Raw genomic sequence first — 19,284 nt, 5'->3', positions numbered from 1 at the left:
CCAAGGCTCAGTCCTTGGTCCCCTGCTCTTCATCTGTTACATACTCCCCCTTGGTCACATCATCCGCAAATTCAACCTGGACTTCCATTGCTATGCCAACAATACCCAGATCTACATCAGCACAAAATCCCATCAGAACCCACCCCTCACCAACATTGAAAACTGCATATCTGCAATAAAAACCTGGCTGGCACAACTTCCTCAAACTTAACAGAACTTCTTCTCATCGGCACCAAATCCACACTCAGCATAACGGGACACATCACACTCACCATCGACGGCACAACCATCACCCCTCCCCCCTGGCTCGCAACCTTGGCTTCATCCTGGACCCCACCGTCTCATTTGATCCCCATGTCAGCTCCATCATCAAGACCTCATACTTCCATCTCCGCAATATTGTTAAAATCAGACATTGAAGCTACCCCATTGCTGAATCCCTCATCCATGCCTTCATCTCCTCCTGTCTGGACTATTGCAACTCTCTCCTCACCAGCATCAACTCCCGCTCCCTCCATTGACTCCAGCCACCCGCCTGCTCACAAACACCCGGTCCCGTGATCACATCACTCCTGTCCTCCATTCTCTCCATTGGCTCCCCATCAAAGAACGCATTAACTTAAAACTACTCCTCCTCACCTTCAAAGCCCTCCATAGCCTGGCCCGCCCTTATCTGACTGACCTCCTTCTGCCCCATCGCCCTAACAGAACCCTCCGATCCTCATCCACTGTTCCCCTCACCGTTCCACCAACTTAAAAGCTTTGGAGATCGAGCATCCTCGAGAGCTGCACCCCGACTTTGGAACTCCCTCCCCCAGCCTGTCAGAGACTCACCTACACTCCCCAAGCTTACAGCAGACAGGCAGGTTTCCTCTTGAAGCAAGCAGCAGTTGTTTGTGGTGTGAACACACTGCTCTCTGTAGTCTAGACAGAGGCTCGTTTCTGAGAAACGACAGGCAAGAGGGAGGGCTTCTGAGAAAACTAAGTAGACCTCCGCAAATTATTTCTGTGACATCACACACACACACACACACACACACACACACACACACACACACACACACACACACAATTAGATGTACTTTTTATCTACATTTTCACATTCTGTCCCTCACACATTTTGTTTAATTAAGTATGCTTCATTGTTGCATGTTTTAATAAACTTTAAACTGTCAGCAATGTTCATCAGAAGCAGGGACGGCTGACAGTAGGGTGTGGAGGGTGGGTGAGGCCAGCTTGAATGGGAAGGAGTCAAACGTATGCATGTGACCAGGTACACACTGCTCATCTTCTCACATCAGTTTTGGGGCACGTTCCATGTGCTTCCTCTTGGCTTTTCGGTTGGCCAGGGGCAGGGCAGCTGCTTCTCATTCTGGAGTATGGCGAGCGATAGCTAGCCAGACTTCATTTTGCTGCCCTTGTTCAACTTCATTGTACACTCGATCCACATGTCCCAGCAGGCCATGTTGGGGTATAGGACAGGAGATGCATGTGATGGACTGAGTGAAGCCGGTGGCAACCTGATCATCAGGGAGAGCTGTCAGCGTTGCCTAGAAGTCAGGCAACTAGCTACCTCCCATACTATTGTTGTCGTACACAGCCACCCACAGCTAACCTGACGCTGCCAGATGGCCGGTTTAGCTCCACATTACGTTTCACTAAACGTCGAGAGAATCTCTTTTGATCTCGCGAGGTTATCCATCTGCAAGCAAGGTTAACCCACAGCAGCATGGCACGCAAAGAGGTGACATACTGTAGCTACTGAACTGAGTAGCCTAATCATCCCAGTTGCAGATATGGACTGCTTGCGCAATCTGCATAAGTGCATCTGTCACCCACAGGAAGGAAGTCCCCTCCACTAGTCTGCCATGTCAATACCACCTGGCTGAGTGAATAAGTTGGTGATGAGGCTCTCAAGGTCAGCAGCATCCTCCGTGCAACCTGCGTTTGTAATGATGGACCCAGAGGGGAAATACGTTTAGACAAGAACATATTTTAAAAAAAATACATAATTGATCTTTTGAACAGAATTTTGAAATGATCCCCAAAACATAAATTGCCATTACTAAACCATAAATATTGATGATGTCACGATACTAGAATTTCTACTTCGATACCGATACTACCGATACTAGGAAAATATCTATACTCGATACCATTTTCGATACCACGGGAAGGGGGGGATGACGACACATCAAGAGGCATAAAAATAAAGTTGGACAGATGGACGGACAGATGCACACTTCTCCAAAATCTAGCCCTGATAAAACGTTCCACTTAGACAGCGGATTACCCCTGTTCTAGCCATCAGCCTATCAGAACACGTTTAGCTTGTTGAAGCAACAGATAACCACCAATGATAGGGAGGGAAAAATCAGTGATTTTTCACTTAAAGAAAGCACTGCTGGTATTGAAACTGTTGCAAATGAGTAGGCTATTGTATCCATTTCAAATTTTTAGTATTGATATTTATCGATACTATTAATACCTGTTGCAAATGAGTATTGTATCAGTTTCAAATTTTCAGTATTGATACATTTCGAGATAATACAGTATATATATATATATATATATATGATCCTTTCCAAAAAATGTGTATATCATGGAAATAACATGGATAACCGTGGACTTCAGCGGATTGTCAAGCAACGACGATTCAAAACATTTGGCAGAGATTCAGAGGGAGTGGACTGAGGATGGAGTCAGTCATGACTGAGAAGTAACTGCTTATTTTCTTCACACTATAATAATTTCTTGAAATACTGTATTGGGGGTTTTCTGCAGCTGTATGCCAAAATTATGAAAAATGAAACAAATAAAGGCTAGAAATATTTCACTTTGTGTATAATGAATCTATAATCTATGAAAGTTTCACTTTTTGAAAGGAATTATGGGAAAAAAACTAACTTTCCATGATATTCTAATTTTTTGGAAAGGATCTGTATATACGTATATAGTAGTAGTACCCATGGAAAGATCAGGTCTCTGAGGACTAACTAAATTAGGACCATCTGGGACCCGTTTCTGGACTACCTGGTCAGAAATGTGTAACTTACATATTCTTGCACACATATTTGAGTAGGCTGGTAGCACCATGTTGTAATGTTTTTGTTTGTTTTTTTGTCTCCTATTTCGTTTTTCTTCTTTCTCTTTTCTGTCTTTCAGTTTGAATTTGTTTACTTGTTTTGTGTGTGTGCGTGTGTGTGTGTTTTTTTTACCATTTAACCAAAATCTGTATAATCAACTGACTAAGTTTACGAGGTGGGAGAAAATGTTTCTTTTCAGATTAAGCACTCACACTGTCGGACACTGTCACACTGTATGCAATTTATTTGAAGATTATTTGTTTTGGGTTCTGTCCTGTCTGCAGTTGTGTTGTTCTTTGCTTGGGTGTGTACACCCAATTGCTTATGGCATTGAACTGATGTCTGAAAACAAAACAATAAAAAAATGATATACCCCCCCCAAAAAAATCAAGTCTTGAGGCACACAAGTCTCGAGTCAACTTTCAGGTCTAAATGCAGATTACCAAATAAATCCAGAGTCAAGTTCATGCCATTAATGTCAAGTCTCAAGTCTAAATGTAGAACACAAAGTCAAGTCAGAACAAATGAAAGAGTCCACTCTCAATTAAATATCGTACAGAAAACTAGGACTTTGTTTTCAATATGGTTTATAATAGGATAAAAACTTGGTAAGCGCACCATGAGTTTGATTTCTATCATCAGTTTCAACTTCTTCAATCAATTCAATCTTTCCATACAAATTCAGAAAAAAATTATTTAAATTCAGTCATCTGGTGGTGGAACAAATCTCCTCACTTCCAATCAGTCATTTGGTGGAACAAATCTCTTCACTTTAAATCAAAGTAATTTAAAACACGAGATCTTTTGTCAAGACTTTTCAAACTTTTTAAAGTCATCAAAGTCAAGTCCCAAGTCAAGTCTCAGGTCTTCTTCATGCATCAAGTCAAGTCTCAAGACTCGGTCTAATGAGCCTCAACTCCACATCTCTACACCCCTGCCTGGACTGTATTAAAATCCAACTGTTTAGATATTAAACACCCAGAAGAGGTTACAGAGATGTTGATGGAAGGGAAGTGTTCCTGCTTTTCTTTTCTCATTCAGATTTTCAGTCTGGTCTGGGATCTGTGGCATTTTCAGGCCTTTTGGACTGGGTGGCTGAGTGTAAATTTAGAAAAATAAATTAAACGGCTTGATGGTCCCACCTCTAACATGGCCATCAGTCAGTACTCCACCCCTCTCTACCAGACACACATTTTTGTCCGCTTTTGGGGGAAGAAGACAGGGAATCTTTAAGGTGAGATATCAGGTCAACAATAGGCCTATATGCCTCATCTGAAAGCTGGGAACCTGAAGATTCATTTGAGATGCACCTAGTCATAAATCTGTAACAAACTTTGTGGTTTGGTTAGGCATCTATTCAAATGTCGAAAGTTAAGTGTAAATAAGGTCTTAGAACATTATGATGGTCATCCCCATGCTCAATTATGTCTCATAAGTTGTTGCAGCAATCTTTGGATTCAGTAACTGTGCGCTGTATGGAACCACCTTCCATACAGGCTTATAATAGTTAGATTATCAGACTCATTCAATCCACAAGTTATAGCTTTCCAGTCATATATCCAATTTATGCAATTCCAATACTGTAAACTACAGTATAGCCTACAGTAATACTGTTACCCCAATATGCAGAAATATTCAAATGGAATCGACAAAAGTAACACATTTATACTAGATGCAAAAAAATGAAAATTCATGGGATTAGCATAAAGTGGGCATGTCTGCAAAAGGGGAGACTCATTCATTCAGCTATCTTCAGGTGCCATGCCAGTTTTTTCACAGGTTTGAATGGTTCCTCAAACCTGGCAGCAGCTTCCTCAGCGTTGTTGGCTGAAACGTTCATTGCTGCTGCCTGGTTTGAGGAACCATTAAAACCTGTGAAAGGACATTTGGAGTGCTGGCTTTTTCTCTAGTCACTGAACTCTTTGCTTGCCCTGCACCCAGTGAGTTTTAAATCCATTTTGAGTGTGCTCGCTACCAGTGAGTTTGCCATGCCAGTTTTTCCCTCGCCAAAATGTAGCCTCAGCTTGTAGCATTATTTAGCCCCTTTCCGGACAAGCTAACATGACCTGCCTTGTACCAAAGTCTTCTAGTTAAGCAATATCACACGAGAGGGAGTGCGGTTGTTGGCTAATATCGGCACTGCTGTGATTCGGTCGTAGGCACGAGGCCGCAGGCCGAGTGCCGAAGATAATCACAGCAGTGCCGGTATTAGACAACAGCACGACCTCGAGTGTGATATTGCTTTTATGCAACAGTTCTATTAAACAAAGCTGATTAAAAAAATGACAAAAAGCTGAGAAAATATATGATTTCTCTATTTATTCCTCCGCCAACAAAAAATAGTTCCCTCAGCTTTCTGCTTTGCCGAAAATGTAGCCTAATCAGCCTAATTAACTGCAGGCTGTCAACTTTACGTCTACTCTACAGCTGTGAAGCATTTTGTTGATTAGGGCAGCTGTGAAGCGGAGTGATCTACACACAGTGAAGCGCCAGTGCATTATCATGAAATATTGGCACTGGTAGGATACCTCTTGTCCAATCAAATTGCCTGGCCGGAACTAACTGTTGTATAATTTCACATTAGCCTATATCTTCACTCTAGCTTTAAAACTGAGCCAACCCCTGCAAGACAGTAATGTTAGTCATGAACGCAGCCACGGCCCTGAAAGGGTTAATATTCAATCATTTGGAATAAATTACATTGTACATGACCTCTTTTGTGAATAAACATTTGCTAAATCAAATTTGATTAATTTGATTTGAGTATTTTGCATGAAATCTCATAAATCCCTATATTGGTTGGTACCACTACCAATGGATGCCTTAAGTCATATACCAGTATCTTCACTCTAGTTTTAAAAATGAACCTGCTACAGCCTGTGGAAGCCAGCACCCTTGCACCTGGGGTGGCCAATCAATTGTCAGGGATGGGGAGGGGTAACTACCACAGTCCTCAAAATTGTTCTTACTGCATTACTTATAAATAAAACAGTAATGCATTTGTTTATTCCATCACTGGACACACAAATAAGGACATAAACAAAATTGAAAATAAAAATCCAGTGACATTTCTATTTCCACTTTTTCGTTGTCACAAAACAATATTTTGTTTTTACTTTGAGACACACTACAGTTACTCAAACAGTACAACGGGAGAAAATACAATATTTTTCCATAAAAAAAAGAAAAAGAATAAACTGCGCAAATTTTAGCACCGCGTGTGCAAAAACCTTGAGTATTCTCATATCAATAAAATGAACATAAGAACATAAAAATCCTGGTCCAGCCCATCATAGGATCTCAAGTTGAAACCAAAACAGAGCCTAGTGTCATGGGGGTTTTGGGTTTGTTTGGGGGGGGTGGGTAATATAGATTTGAGCAAGTTGACAGAACTGGGCTGGATCAGAGAGAAAGCAGGCAGCGATGAGCCAGGGACGCTCACAGGTCTACTGCTTTACTCTGGAGCCCAAACTATCTGTATCACTGCCTAAATCTGTGTATGTGTGTCTGCAGCCCATAATACCTATAGGACTGATTCAATGTGTGTTTGTATGCGTTTGTAGCCCATACTACCCGTATGACTGCTTCAATCTGTGTGTATGTGTGGGATATGCATTGGCCTACGACAGACAGGCCTATCATAACATCCACATCAGTTCCCAATGAAGATGCACTGAAATGAACCCTGCTCCTTGCTGGGGCCTGGTATAAAGACACTGGAATCCCCCTCCGCTCGTCTCCTCACGTCCTTCCTTTCCTCTTGCCGTCCACTCGTTGGCTCATTAATCCTCAGGCCTTGATCTCAGGTGTCGGAGGGTACAGCTGCTCAGAGTTCTCTGCCCCCAGGTCCTCTGATCCAAAAAGAAAGATGCCATCATTAGAAATAGCACATATTTGTGTAAACCACAGTGTGGCATAACATTACTAGTGCATGAAAGCAAGCATCGTGTCCTGAATGGCTACAAGGTTCCTACACAGTTACATTTAAACATTTCTAGGCTTTTTCCCCAGGCAGTTTCTTAAAACAATTTCCAGATTTGAGCTGGTGTTCAGAAGGATTTATGGTTACAGGTCATATAGGGATCAACAGTCACGTGACTTTTTGTGACGTTTCCCGCCCCAGAAGTAAGTTCCCCATTCATTTTCTCCATAGACATTTCGAAAAATCCTTATATAACCTTATAGCCATGAAAAGTCACGTGACTGTTGAGCTCTATTGCCTCCCCTCCATCAGCTAGAGCATTTCTCTCTGTAGATGAAGATTATTCTATTAACAAATTAGAGAATGTGAGATAAGTACTTTGCGACTGAACAGTAATATTCTTTTATCTTTGTCAAGACGTGTGGGGAACCCTGTGACTGAGCAGGACTGTATATAACATAGTGAATGGATCTAGCGTGGAAGCTGGAAGGCTCAGAATTGTAGTGTTACCAGGAAGGACACACTTCCATAGACCGTAGGTTTTCCCCACCGCCGTCTGCCACAGTCGGAGTGTGCCGTCCTCAGAGCCGCTGCCGTACAGCTCGCCGTCTGGGCTGAACCGAACACAGTGGACTGGCCCAAAGTGGCCTTTGTAGGACTCTGCAGACAGGACAGGATAGGACAGGACTTAAAGAGTTAATTTCTTTCATTTTTCTAAACAAATGGCTTGAATATACACAATCCGGGATGTAAAAGTGTTCTTTTGTCAACACAGGACTTAAACTACTTAGCATCCTTAAAAAAATATATGAGAATTTATTTGGATTTTGTGTTGTCAGTTATTTTCTAAGACTAGGTGGTTTCAAATGGCAGATATCTCAATTTAAAGAAAAAACTCCTCATATAATTATGAAAATACAGTGTGATGTGGGAAAGGGTCACAGCATGCATCAAGACGCAGAAAAATAGGCTGTGATTTGAGATAGAACCATAAGCTAATAAATTCACAGCTCTGTTTGAAAAAGTGTGGGGTCCTTTTATTGACTATCTTAAAAGCAGAGATTTGGAAAGGGTATTGGGTCGGAGTGATCACGGAGATGACTGTTGATATGCTACTTTATTAGATATAGAGGAAAATTCTAGCCTAGTCTAGCATGCCTTGTTGTATATTGACCTATGGTGGAATGAAGTTGGACACTGGGATTATTAGCTGCAAGAGAAACCTTTTTCTTTTCTTTGTGCAGTTGGGTCTTATTTGCTTTATATACGTTTGTATATTTGTATAGTTATGTTTATTGAAAAAGTAATAAACAGTATAAGTATATAAGTATAAAAAAGAAAATGCATAAATTCACAGCTTGATAATGAATTTTTAAAAGATCAGTTATATAATTTCACAGTAAAGCAGCAAGGCAATGACCCAATTCATTTAATGTCTTTCTGTCATAAGCTTTTTTACTGATTCTGATTTTATTGCTAATATTTAGAGCTGTCTTCGAATACATTTTTTCAAATTCAAATATTTTATTGAGGTTTTCCATGAATGTTCGAATGCTGCTGTGATGCGGCTGTGATGTCATCATGACAATTTTTTTTAAATTAATCCCCCAAAATTTAATGAAGTGATTTGCCGGAATAGATATGAGTCTTTTTTGTTAAATCAACCTCTTTTTTTATTACTATAATTGTAGTGAAAATTGCAGGCTAATTACTAATTGCACTACTAGACAGTAACTTAAGTGTTGCATTACCGCCACCTACTGGATTGTCTCACACACACACACACACACACACAATCGTTCTGTGTGGGAACGCCCACAAAATGTTACTACGGCTGGCATGCGAGTGGGGTAAAACGCCCCATATCTCAAGGGGTTGACTCACCAAAGGACAGTGCTGCGGCTCTACAGTACAGGATTGGGGATTCTAGAGCAGGTACATAGACGTCTGTTCAGATGTGCGTTTACTGCGGTGGTTGAATCACTGATCCTGTCTGCCTGGGCTGGGCTAGCAGCTAAATGCTAACTATGCTGAATGGGGAGAACGGGAGGAGTTTCCCCTCCCTGACCACGCCCCACCCAGCTACCCCAGCGTTTATGACAAGACATTGACTGTATCTATAGTGAAGGTTCTAACCAGAAGTTTCCATTTTATTCTGACTCACTTTACGATGCTCGGAGTTGGTGATGATAACATTTGCAGCTCCAGTCTGCGCATGAATTGTTATCACAAACGATGTGTATACACGCAGAATCAAAGGCCAGAACGCAACGAAAGTTTGCTGTTTCACGCCGTGACCGTTGTCGTCTAACCGTGCCCTAAGGTCGTCTGGTAAGTTTATCTTCCCTCCCAGCCACTTTGACAGGTAAGCACTCATCATTCAGAGGTTCTACAAATCATTACAACTGAACTGGAGTCAAGCAGCAGTTTGAAATTAATTACTTGTCCCACCATGTCAGTCACATCTCTAACACATTCTGCATCTGTTTTGGGCATAATACAATTTAAAAATATGTTTGGAAAAAGATACGGTAAATGATTGTTACTGTTGCACAACTGCTGTTTGATCAAAAATTTGCTGCAGCTTGCACAAGTTAATAATTATTTTTTATTTGCACAGGATTATACAGGGACCTCATGCAACTGAGAATTGTCCCCAGCACTTTGTTTGCTAGAGAGAGAGAGAAAGCAGCTTGACTAGTATGATACGTCTCTAATGCCTGGCTGTCTGTCACACACAACATCTAACATGCCTCATCTGTGGCTCATCTGACAGGTGACACCTCAAATTAACCCATCACACCAAATGCAATGGCAGGAACAGAGTACCATAAGGCATTGGTTCCCAAACTGTGGTCCGCGGGGCTCCGCCTGGTGGTCCGCGAGAAAATTGCAAAAATAATAATAATAATAGTAAAGACAACAGTTTTTACATACACATTAACCTTGAGGAGTAGCCGGATTGGGCCGATTTTCAGAAATATTGCGATATTTGGGAAACATCACAATTTTGAACATTTAATTTCAGAGGCTGCAGCAGGCTCAGTTTTAAAGCCAGAGTGAAGTTTCTGATGAAACTAGAAGACCTAAGGAATCGATTTCTACCAATCATGTCATACATGCTAGCTTGTCAGGAAGGTAGCAAAATAACACTCCAAAGTTATGCTAAATTTTGGAAAAGAAAAAAAAACATTTTCAAAGGGGTCCTCTTTTTCACAGCCTAATGTTGATAGGTGTGTGTGTGTGTGTGTGTATGTATGTCCATTTTGAACGAGCTAGTAGCCTTATATTGTTATTTAGCCTTTCTGCTGCTATTGCATGATTAAATCAGCAAATGTTATTTTATGGGAGGGGTATACGCAGTGGAAGTGGTCCCTGGGAAATTTGGTTTGGTACGTAGTGGTACTTGGTCGGAAAAGTTTGGGAACCCCTGCCATAAGGAATCAATTATACATGGAGTTACATTATTTTTCCTCAGCCATTCTTGGAAACGTTAGCCCTATCCCCAGGGTAAGCAACAATTAACCCTAACTCTAACAGCTTGGGTTAGGGTTATGGCCCTATTATACTCTACATTGGAGACGGAGACGGACGGAGCCTTCTGTCCATACTCTGCATCAGGGATTCCGTTAGCCGGCAATTGCCGGCTTTTAGCCTGTATTTGTTCCCGTGGGCCTGTAAATTAAGAGGTCGCTGGCTCAATTGGCCGGTTGGAAATATGCCAAATAAATAAATTCCTTATATAAACTAGCCTAATATTGTGTGATCTATAGCCTAAGTGATGTTGCCAATAGGCTACAAGTTAAATATAGACTTGGCCTATATATATATTTTCGCCCCGCTGTTATGTGTGTATGTTGTGTTTGGTGAAAAAAGGGAAAATCTAGCCGACGCTGTCTCTTTAACTGTTGTCCGCCGTTCACCATCCGCACACTGCAGCAGCATCCCGCGGCGGCGGGCGGCCGACAGCGCTTTGACGAGATCAAAGTGGCAAAGCAGACATAGCTGGGCAAGTTCTTTTTTAAACGTAATGATGGTGCAAGTACTTCAGCCGAGGCCAGAAAGATGACAGAAAAGCGTCAAGCTACTTCTACTCCTGAAGAAGAAGAAACACTGCGGCCATCGCCGCCAAAGGCAAAAAAAGACAAAAGATTTAACCCAGAATGGCAGGAGAAGTTCCCATGGGTTAGACGTGAAAATGTGGACAGAAAAGATAAAATGTTCTGCACCATCTGTGAAAAGGTGGGTAAGAAAAACAGCTTAACCAAAGGCTCTATCAATCTGAAAGCATCTGCATGCATCACACATCAGCTGCTCATTTAACGCGACAGCAAAGTGCCATAAAACAGCACACTGATAAAGCCACCAAGTAGAGTAAAGAAGACGCCCTTATATCGATAAAATACATTTCTTGGATGATTGCATCATAGCATTTGTTTTTGTGTTTTATTGCTGTTTAAATGTTATTTCTGAACGTAAATTCAAACCCCAACCGAATTAATTAATTAACGAGCAGTGAGGCTCGCCTCGCTCCCTCTGCACTGCAAGCACAGACCGTAGTGCATAGATAATTATCTTGAAATAAACGCCAACAAAAAATATTTTAAAATGAAATTTAGTTTGCTAAAAATGTGTTATGTATTAACACATTGACTGCCAGCCGTTTTTTTTTTGCTGTAGGTAGCTTTTGCCAAGCCGTTTTTTGAGGATTCTGGCTCATTTTACAAGAGCCGAGGATTCTTTTCTGCTTGGAGTTTGTCAACACAAAGTTCACAAAAGTACTAATAGAATGTGTGCTTTCTCTGTCTAAAAGAGTTAGTTTGTAGAGTTAGTAGTTATGTAGATATTAGCCGTTGAGTACAGCATGGTTTTAGCGTCTGAGAGTGAAAGCCCAGTCCATTTCTGGAACCCCCCACCGCAGCAGCGCGAAAGCGTCCCCGCCTACAGTATGAGAATGAGGCTTGTTCGTTTCTGACTGTAAAATCGCCAAGCCATTTCCTTGAGAATGGAGGAAGCAGCCGCGGGAGGCGGCTGCTTTTGGTTGACTTTCTCTCTGTCGGGAGAGGACCGTCGCCACCTAGCTGGTCGGTAAAATAGATTATACACATTCAATACTTCCAATATCTCCATAGGAGACGCGGGGGGCATTGATCCACGTAGCACCGTCAAAAAAAAAAAAACGATTTTTTTGACGTATTAATACGTCAATGGCAGTCAACCGTTGGATTATTTTTTACGTATTAATACGTCAATGGCAGTGAACGTGTTAACACATTCACTGCCAGCCGTTTTTTCAATACTGTAGGTAGGTTCTGCCAAGTTTTTTTTTTGAGGATTCTGGCTCATCTTTAAAGAGCCGAGGATTCTTTTCTGCTAAGATTTTGTGAACACAAATTATCTCAAAAGAACTAATAGAATGTGTGCTTTCTCTGTCTAAAAGAGTTAGTTTGTAGAGTTAGTAGTTATGTAGGCATTAGCAGTAGAATACAGCATGGTTTCAGCGTCTGAAAATTTATGCTGAGATAAATGGCTTTTTGTGAAATTCGATAGAACAGTCACTTTAACCATTTATTTTTGGCGTAAGACGTCAGACATCTAAACAATAGTTTTGAACAGTAATTTCCTCCATAGCAGCAGGAAACCCCCCTCTCCTTCAAACTCCTCTCTCCGTGGCTGCAGCGGTACAAGCGAGGCTCTGCCTGTCTGTGCTGCCTGGCTGCTGGCGGCTGCTCTTTGGGCGAGTCTGCATGAGTCGTTTTGGTTGTGAGCTCAGCTGGAATGAAGCTGCGTGCGATTGTGGGCTTTCTGCCGGTGTTTCAAAGTGTGTTGCACGCATAATCTATTGTGCAAATTTGCAATCCCCCACCGCCAGCTCCCAGCGCGATAATGCGCGAAAGCGAAAGCGTTTTCGCCAATCCATTTTACAGTATGAGAATGGTTTCCTCGCGCGTTCCCCTGCAGTTTTGGCTCAGCTTTTTCTAGTCTGGAGAGCACTGTCGCCACTTAGTGGGTCGGTGGAATGGGTTGTACACGTTCGGTGGCTCCCATATTTTTATAGGAGACGTGGGGGGCGTTGATCCACGTCCCACCGTCAATTTTTTTTTTTTGACGACTTGACTCGTCAATGGCAGTGAACGTGTTAAAAAAATTATTAAATCGATCTTTTTCCAATACATTTTGACTGGGCCAGTAAATAATCCATAAGGCCGAAATTTTGGAATGATACCGGCTGTATTGGCCGGCCAGAAAAAATCCTAGCGGAATCCCTGCTCTGCGTTCATTTCGTGCGTATTTCTGTCTGCAGCAGAACCACACAAACACTCACACATTTGACTCTCTACTGCCCACTGGTGGATGTATTGCTAAACAGGATATCAACGTGAAAGACGCATGGATTTGGGCAGTGACGATTACACCGTTTGAAACGGACACATTTATTTTCGTATGAAAATGGAGTATAAATGAGCCTTTAGGCTAACATCCAGGCTAAACCTAACCCATAATAACGAGTATCAACATGTGCCTTGAAAGATAGCACTCCAACAGAAGTTAAACCAGGGGTGCCCAATAGGTAGATCATGAAGATCTTGGGCCATCAATAAGCAGCTCGCCAAAGAAATCCAAAATGTATTATTTTTATGTTTAATGCATAAACTAAAACCCACTCATGTATAGCGAACTCGGTATTTACAGTATTTAACACGATAACATTATTAAATAATGCTAAATAAATAATATAATACTGTTAAAATGTGCTAAATATACATTGGGGTACAAGAGGAAAAGAAGTAGCTCACGACTAGTTTTACTTTTTGTACGTAACTCGCATCCTAAAAGTTCCGGCACCCCTGAGTTAAACCAATCTTAACACATCAACCGCCCGGAGAAAATAATTTGGTGGCTAGTCATCCATCCTCACTGCTGCTTACCCAACTCCTCCTTGGTGCCATAGTCGTATTTGTAGAGCTTGAAATCGTCTCCGCCAGCCACAATGAAGTCCTTATCTGGGTGGAGGGATGCTGAGTTGATGGTGGCTGGGGTGTCTATAGTCTTTATCAGGTCTAGGCTAGAGTATATAAGCAAAACACATCAATAATGCAACCATATTCTGATGACACTGGATATTTCTTACATCGATTATCTGGGCACTGTTTCACTGATCTTTGCACTACTCCCCATGTGCTGCTTGTCATGTTGGCTTAGGATAACTCTGCTGCTTTTGCACTTATTTTATGTCACTTTGGAGGAGCTAAATGTCTAAAGTGTCAATATCACTCTCATCCCAGGATTTGCGTGGATGTAAGGAGACTATTTCACTCAAATATTTTGGTTTCCAAGATCTATGCAGTGGGATTGTACCTCAAGGCGTTGTAGAAAGCAATGGTCTTTCCATATGTGATAACGAGAATCTCTCCGTCAGCCATATACTCCATGCTGCTCACTGACGTGTCAAACGATAGCGTCTTCACTGCCTCCATGGAGCTTCTGTCCCACAGTCTGGATGGATGGATGGAGGGACACACACACACACACACACACACACACACACACACACACACACACACACACACACACACACACACACACACACACATACTTTTCAGCCCTGGCATTTATTATTATTTCTTAGTTTCACTGCTTTCTTTCTTTTCCTCAGCCAGGAAGTGATGATATCACAATTGCTCAAGTGACATCACTGATGACATCACAATTGCTCAAGTGACACCACTGATGACATCACAATCGTGACAGACACCGCCACCCACTTAACCAATGTTAACTAAAAAAGATGGGGTATTTGTCAGGGGAGAGATTCAGGGTAATAAAAACTCTACCATTAAAAAATGTAAAAGACAACTATAAAAGATGTGTGTCAGTGTGTTTGTGTCATTAACCAGAATCCACCCAAAATACAAGGCTTATGTATGAAATAAATTGACAAAGACAAAAAATCAAGACATTTCCTCTCTAATTTTCGTTAGTTTCGTAAACACACACAACGCAGTTTCAGTAGGTTCTCCTTTTTTGTTGTTGTAAAGCCTAATTTTTATTTTAATAACGAAAATGTGTTTTTTCCCCCGCACACCTAGTTTTCGTTACTTCATTAGTTTTCATTAACGATAATAACCTTGGTTGGAGATGCCATTTTACTAGTCTCACGCGGTCAGACACAACGTCGACATCAGCAAGCTTCCAGCGATGGAGGGTCTGAATCACATGTCAACTCTCTGGAAGCCAAGATGGCGATCCATCCTCATTCTGAGGGAGAAATCTGACTGTGACGGAAGTTACGTCATATACACATTCCGAATGTACCGCCCACGAGGTCGGTGGTTGGTCAATTAATGTCTGTCACGCATCCTTTTTTGTGTCTTGGGGGGCGGGCGTTAACCACTTTTCATTACATTTACATTACACGTCATTTAGCAGACGCTTTTGTCCAAAGCGACTTATAATATCACATTTTGTCAACAGTACAGGAAACAACTATGCAACACAATCAATGACAGCTAAGATATTTTGATAGACTAGAGTAGCACCATGTAGGAAGTAGTTTGAGAAGGAATAAGTAACATGTAGCATTAGTAGGTTTGAGAAGGATTTTTTTTAAAGATGTTAGTTCAAGAAGGGCCCAGGTGTAGCCTGAAAAGGTGAGTTTTTAGTCTCCGCCGAAAGATTGGCAGCGATTCGGCCGTTCTGACCGAAGGGGGGAGCTCATTCCACCATTACAGTACCACACTTTTCAGAGTTGTGTTCCAGGCGTACATTTATCTACGGCTGGCTACTGCAAGACTGCCATTTTACTGACCGTATGGTTTTGTCGTCAGCAGCTGAGAGGATCTGCTGATCGCTGTTACACCACAGGGCTTTCTTTATGGCTGAGGTGTGGCCTGCGATCTCCTGTGGTGCTAAAGGACGTTGATTTGGGAAGGAAGACAAAACATACAAAATAGAACCTAAATGTCAGGTTTTTCACCTAGATAAGTTTGTACTTCTCTCTTTTTCACTTTCAGAATTCAGTGAGCTACAAAGTCATCCACGACTGATTTTAAATGAAGTCGTATGCAGTCTACAGTACTTTGGGAGGCATAGTCAATCATGGATCACTGGTATGTCATTGCAAAGGTCAAAACAAAATCAGTGGAAAAGCATGTCATTAAATGCAGGCTGGTATTTATAAAGTGGACCGAGTTATAGAACTGAGATCCATTGATGGACACTTCTGCTGATGCATTCACTCACCTGCTTCAGGTTTGCTAAGATCATAGATGCGTATCACCTTGTCGTTTCCCGCAGTCAGCAGACAGTTGCTATCCTGGGATCAAAATACAACTAATTAAGAGAGGGAGATATTTTGTACACAAATGTGTACAAAATATCCATATAAATATCATTGGTCAATGAAAAGACTAGACCAATAAACTGAAACCTCACCACCCAAACTGCAATTGATGTGACCTCACCTGATATGTTAACAGAAATGGTCTTTAGAGCACAACCAGGATATGAAGTTATGACATCTAAAGCCTTATGAAGGCAAATCAGATTCCTAAAAAACAGTTAACATTTTGAGGGCTTGGAGCCAGAGGGGTGTAAGCAGGTTTCGGTAAACTTGACTGGAGAGTCAAAATACAAAAACTGGACCTACACTTGTTCTAAATGTCTTTTGATAACGTCATCAAATAAAAATCATACACAAATAGACTACTTAATAGATTTCCTCAAGAGCTTTTACAGACCTCATTTTCACCCACAATGCCAGTTACACCGTTCTAGATTCAAGCCCTCGATCTGTACATCCACATCCATCCATCACACCTACCTGAGTAAAGGTGACAGACTTGACTATGTGTTTGTGTGCCAGTGTGAGGACCTCATCTCCACTCACTGCATCCCACACCTTCCTGGAAAGCAAAGTAGTTTAAGTCAAATTAATCTGTTTGCAATAATAACTTCTATATATCACGACTTACCTACAATCACTTTGCAAACTGCTTTGCAAAAAAAAAGTACTTGGGCTTGGCTTGCCTTTCATATTAAAATTGTATGGAACTTGATATTTTGACAATGCTGTTTCAAAACAAAATGTCCTACTTTTCACTTTTCAATCCACTATATCAATCCAATCCATTCAACTATTCGAGAGCGAAAAATCATACAAAAAGATAAAAACCAACTCAGTTAACGACAAAGTAATTAGAACAAGCAAACTAGGAAAATCTAGACGACCACCGTTTAGAGCTTAACCTATAGTTGAATGTAGTTGCTCCTGTCACTGGAATACTATTGTCACTGAGGATACATACCTTTCTCCAATATGACTTAAAGGACTTTTCTGAATTACTGAGGGGCAAACTGGTTATAATAACTGAAATTTAACTGAAATTAGTGCACTGTATGAATACCAAATGTACCAATGGAGCCTAACAATACTGAGAAGGTCTCAACATGTTCTTTGATGTATCTATGTATGCATGTATTGTATTGTATTGGTATTTATATTAAATTTCTACGATAATCAAATTTTGTACATACTGAAAAACACATGTAAACACTGAATTTGAAAAAGTAATGCATTTCTTTATTTCAAAAACATTTGTAAAAGCCCATAAATCATAGATTTACTGCATTATTTCATCTCAATGTGAAGAATTTGGCTGATAATGATAACCGATATTACCATTGCAACATCGGACTGATACGTTAAAAAATTACTAACATCGGCTGATACCGATATGATTGCCGACATATCGTGCATCTCTAATTTGAATTATGTGTGGTGATAAGCGGGTCAAAATATAACTGCCAAAACAAGATATTGTCATTTGACATGGTCTCTGCAATGCAACAAAAGAAAGCAAGGGAGAGCGATATGTATCAAGGCCAACTGCCTGCCTGGGCAATGTTTGGCTCCTTGTGTCAGACAGACAGGTTTGAATGTGATCTTATAGAAGAGTCAACTCACGCTGTGAAATCAGCTGCAGCAGTGGCTGCCTTGGTGGCATCTGTATTCAGAGTGGCTCCCCAGACAGCACCTTTGTGACCCAGAAACGTTCCTATCCAGTCTCCTGTGTCTCCCTGGCGCAACATGGGCTTGCCATCTAAGAGAGACGGAGAGAGGGTTCGATGTATTGCCAGAGCACAAAGTATTTTCAGTCAGAAGAATGACAACTGATGAATGACAACTGTGAAAACAGTGCAGTTGTCATAATCATACTTTAATCAACAGTTGTCTAACCACATACACACAGACACTGGTTGCCTAAATTAGTTAAGACTAGTTAGAATTAAGTTAGTAATTTCAGATAATTCATCCATCTCACCCTTGCAGGCACTGATGAGGAAGTAGCCATAGGGAGTTATTCCACTGAAGGCTAGGTCCACTACAGGTCTGGTGTGACCTGAGCAGGTAAGTGGTGTTTGTCTCATAGCCATGTTCTCCTAGCCAAGCAGGAGTCGGTTCTAATTAGGAAGAGGGAGAAGACCTTAATGAACTACCGTTAGCTAACGTTACAACGCCAACGGCTAGCTTGCTGGTCAGTGATCTTATGCTAGCCGGCAAGCAACCTAAGACAACGAGCTAGCTAGAGTTGTGGTGAGTCTGATGACCGTTGGCTGGCAGCTGGGGAGCGGTTGGACTGTGAAGGACTGAGAGTCAAGTTGGTTAGTCAAATGAAATGAAGGGTCTCCCTCCCAGCAACGGAATAGCGTGCTAATAGCTACAGCATTGCAACTAACTAGCAACGTACACGCGGCTAAGCTACCGCAGCATAAACACTGACAATGCACTTCCGGTATCACGGACTTCTTCTTCTTCTATTTAATGTACGGCTGAATGCAGCTCGGGTGCATTGCTGCCCTCTCTTGGCCATAATGGGAACATCTGTTATCGCGTCATGTTGCATTATTTACAATAGTGATGCCATAGGGATATAAATACCATTCAGTACAATACAGTCTTCATTATATATAGCCTACTACTAGCAGTAACAGTTAGCCTAATAATAGTAGGCTAGTCAGTAGACTTATATACAGTTAATGCTTGTAGGCTAGCCTAGTAAAGGCTGGGGAGGAGTATAGTGTCTGACTCAATTCTATGAATAAAAGTAGGCTAAAGAGAAAATAAATCGTTTTTGTAATTCCAGTGACAGTTTCATCTCTAGGGGGCGCATTAAGCCCTATCTAAAGGAGGGACAGTCACACGCTAAAAGAGCCTGGTGACGCGAGGTTAGTCACACGCAGAGGTTCAAACCCCACCGACACAGACCCCTCCAC

General features: G+C 41.5%; 1 protein-coding gene across 1 annotated transcript; it reads right to left on the bottom strand.

The window, feature by feature from the left end:
- Positions 1-5,516: 5,516 nt before the first annotated feature.
- Positions 5,517-18,768, bottom strand: strap (serine/threonine kinase receptor associated protein). The gene is made up of 9 exons (XM_083632281.1): positions 18,333-18,768; positions 17,975-18,110; positions 16,832-16,913; positions 16,252-16,324; positions 15,818-15,917; positions 14,368-14,505; positions 13,938-14,074; positions 7,519-7,668; positions 5,517-6,937 (listed from the first exon to the last, which is right to left on the bottom strand). The coding sequence occupies exons 1-9, from the start codon at positions 18,442-18,444 to the stop codon at positions 6,876-6,878; spliced, it is 990 nt and encodes a 329-aa protein (XP_083488407.1). The 5' UTR covers positions 18,445-18,768; the 3' UTR covers positions 5,517-6,875.
- Between the last annotated feature and the right edge of the window lie 516 nt (positions 18,769-19,284).

This window comes from Poromitra crassiceps (genome assembly GCF_964638095.1).
Source record: "Poromitra crassiceps genome assembly, chromosome: 2".
NCBI lineage: Eukaryota > Metazoa > Chordata > Actinopteri > Beryciformes > Melamphaidae > Poromitra > Poromitra crassiceps.
The sequence above is the reverse complement of the archived record's forward strand: the minus strand, read 5'-3'. Positions and strand labels throughout refer to the sequence as shown.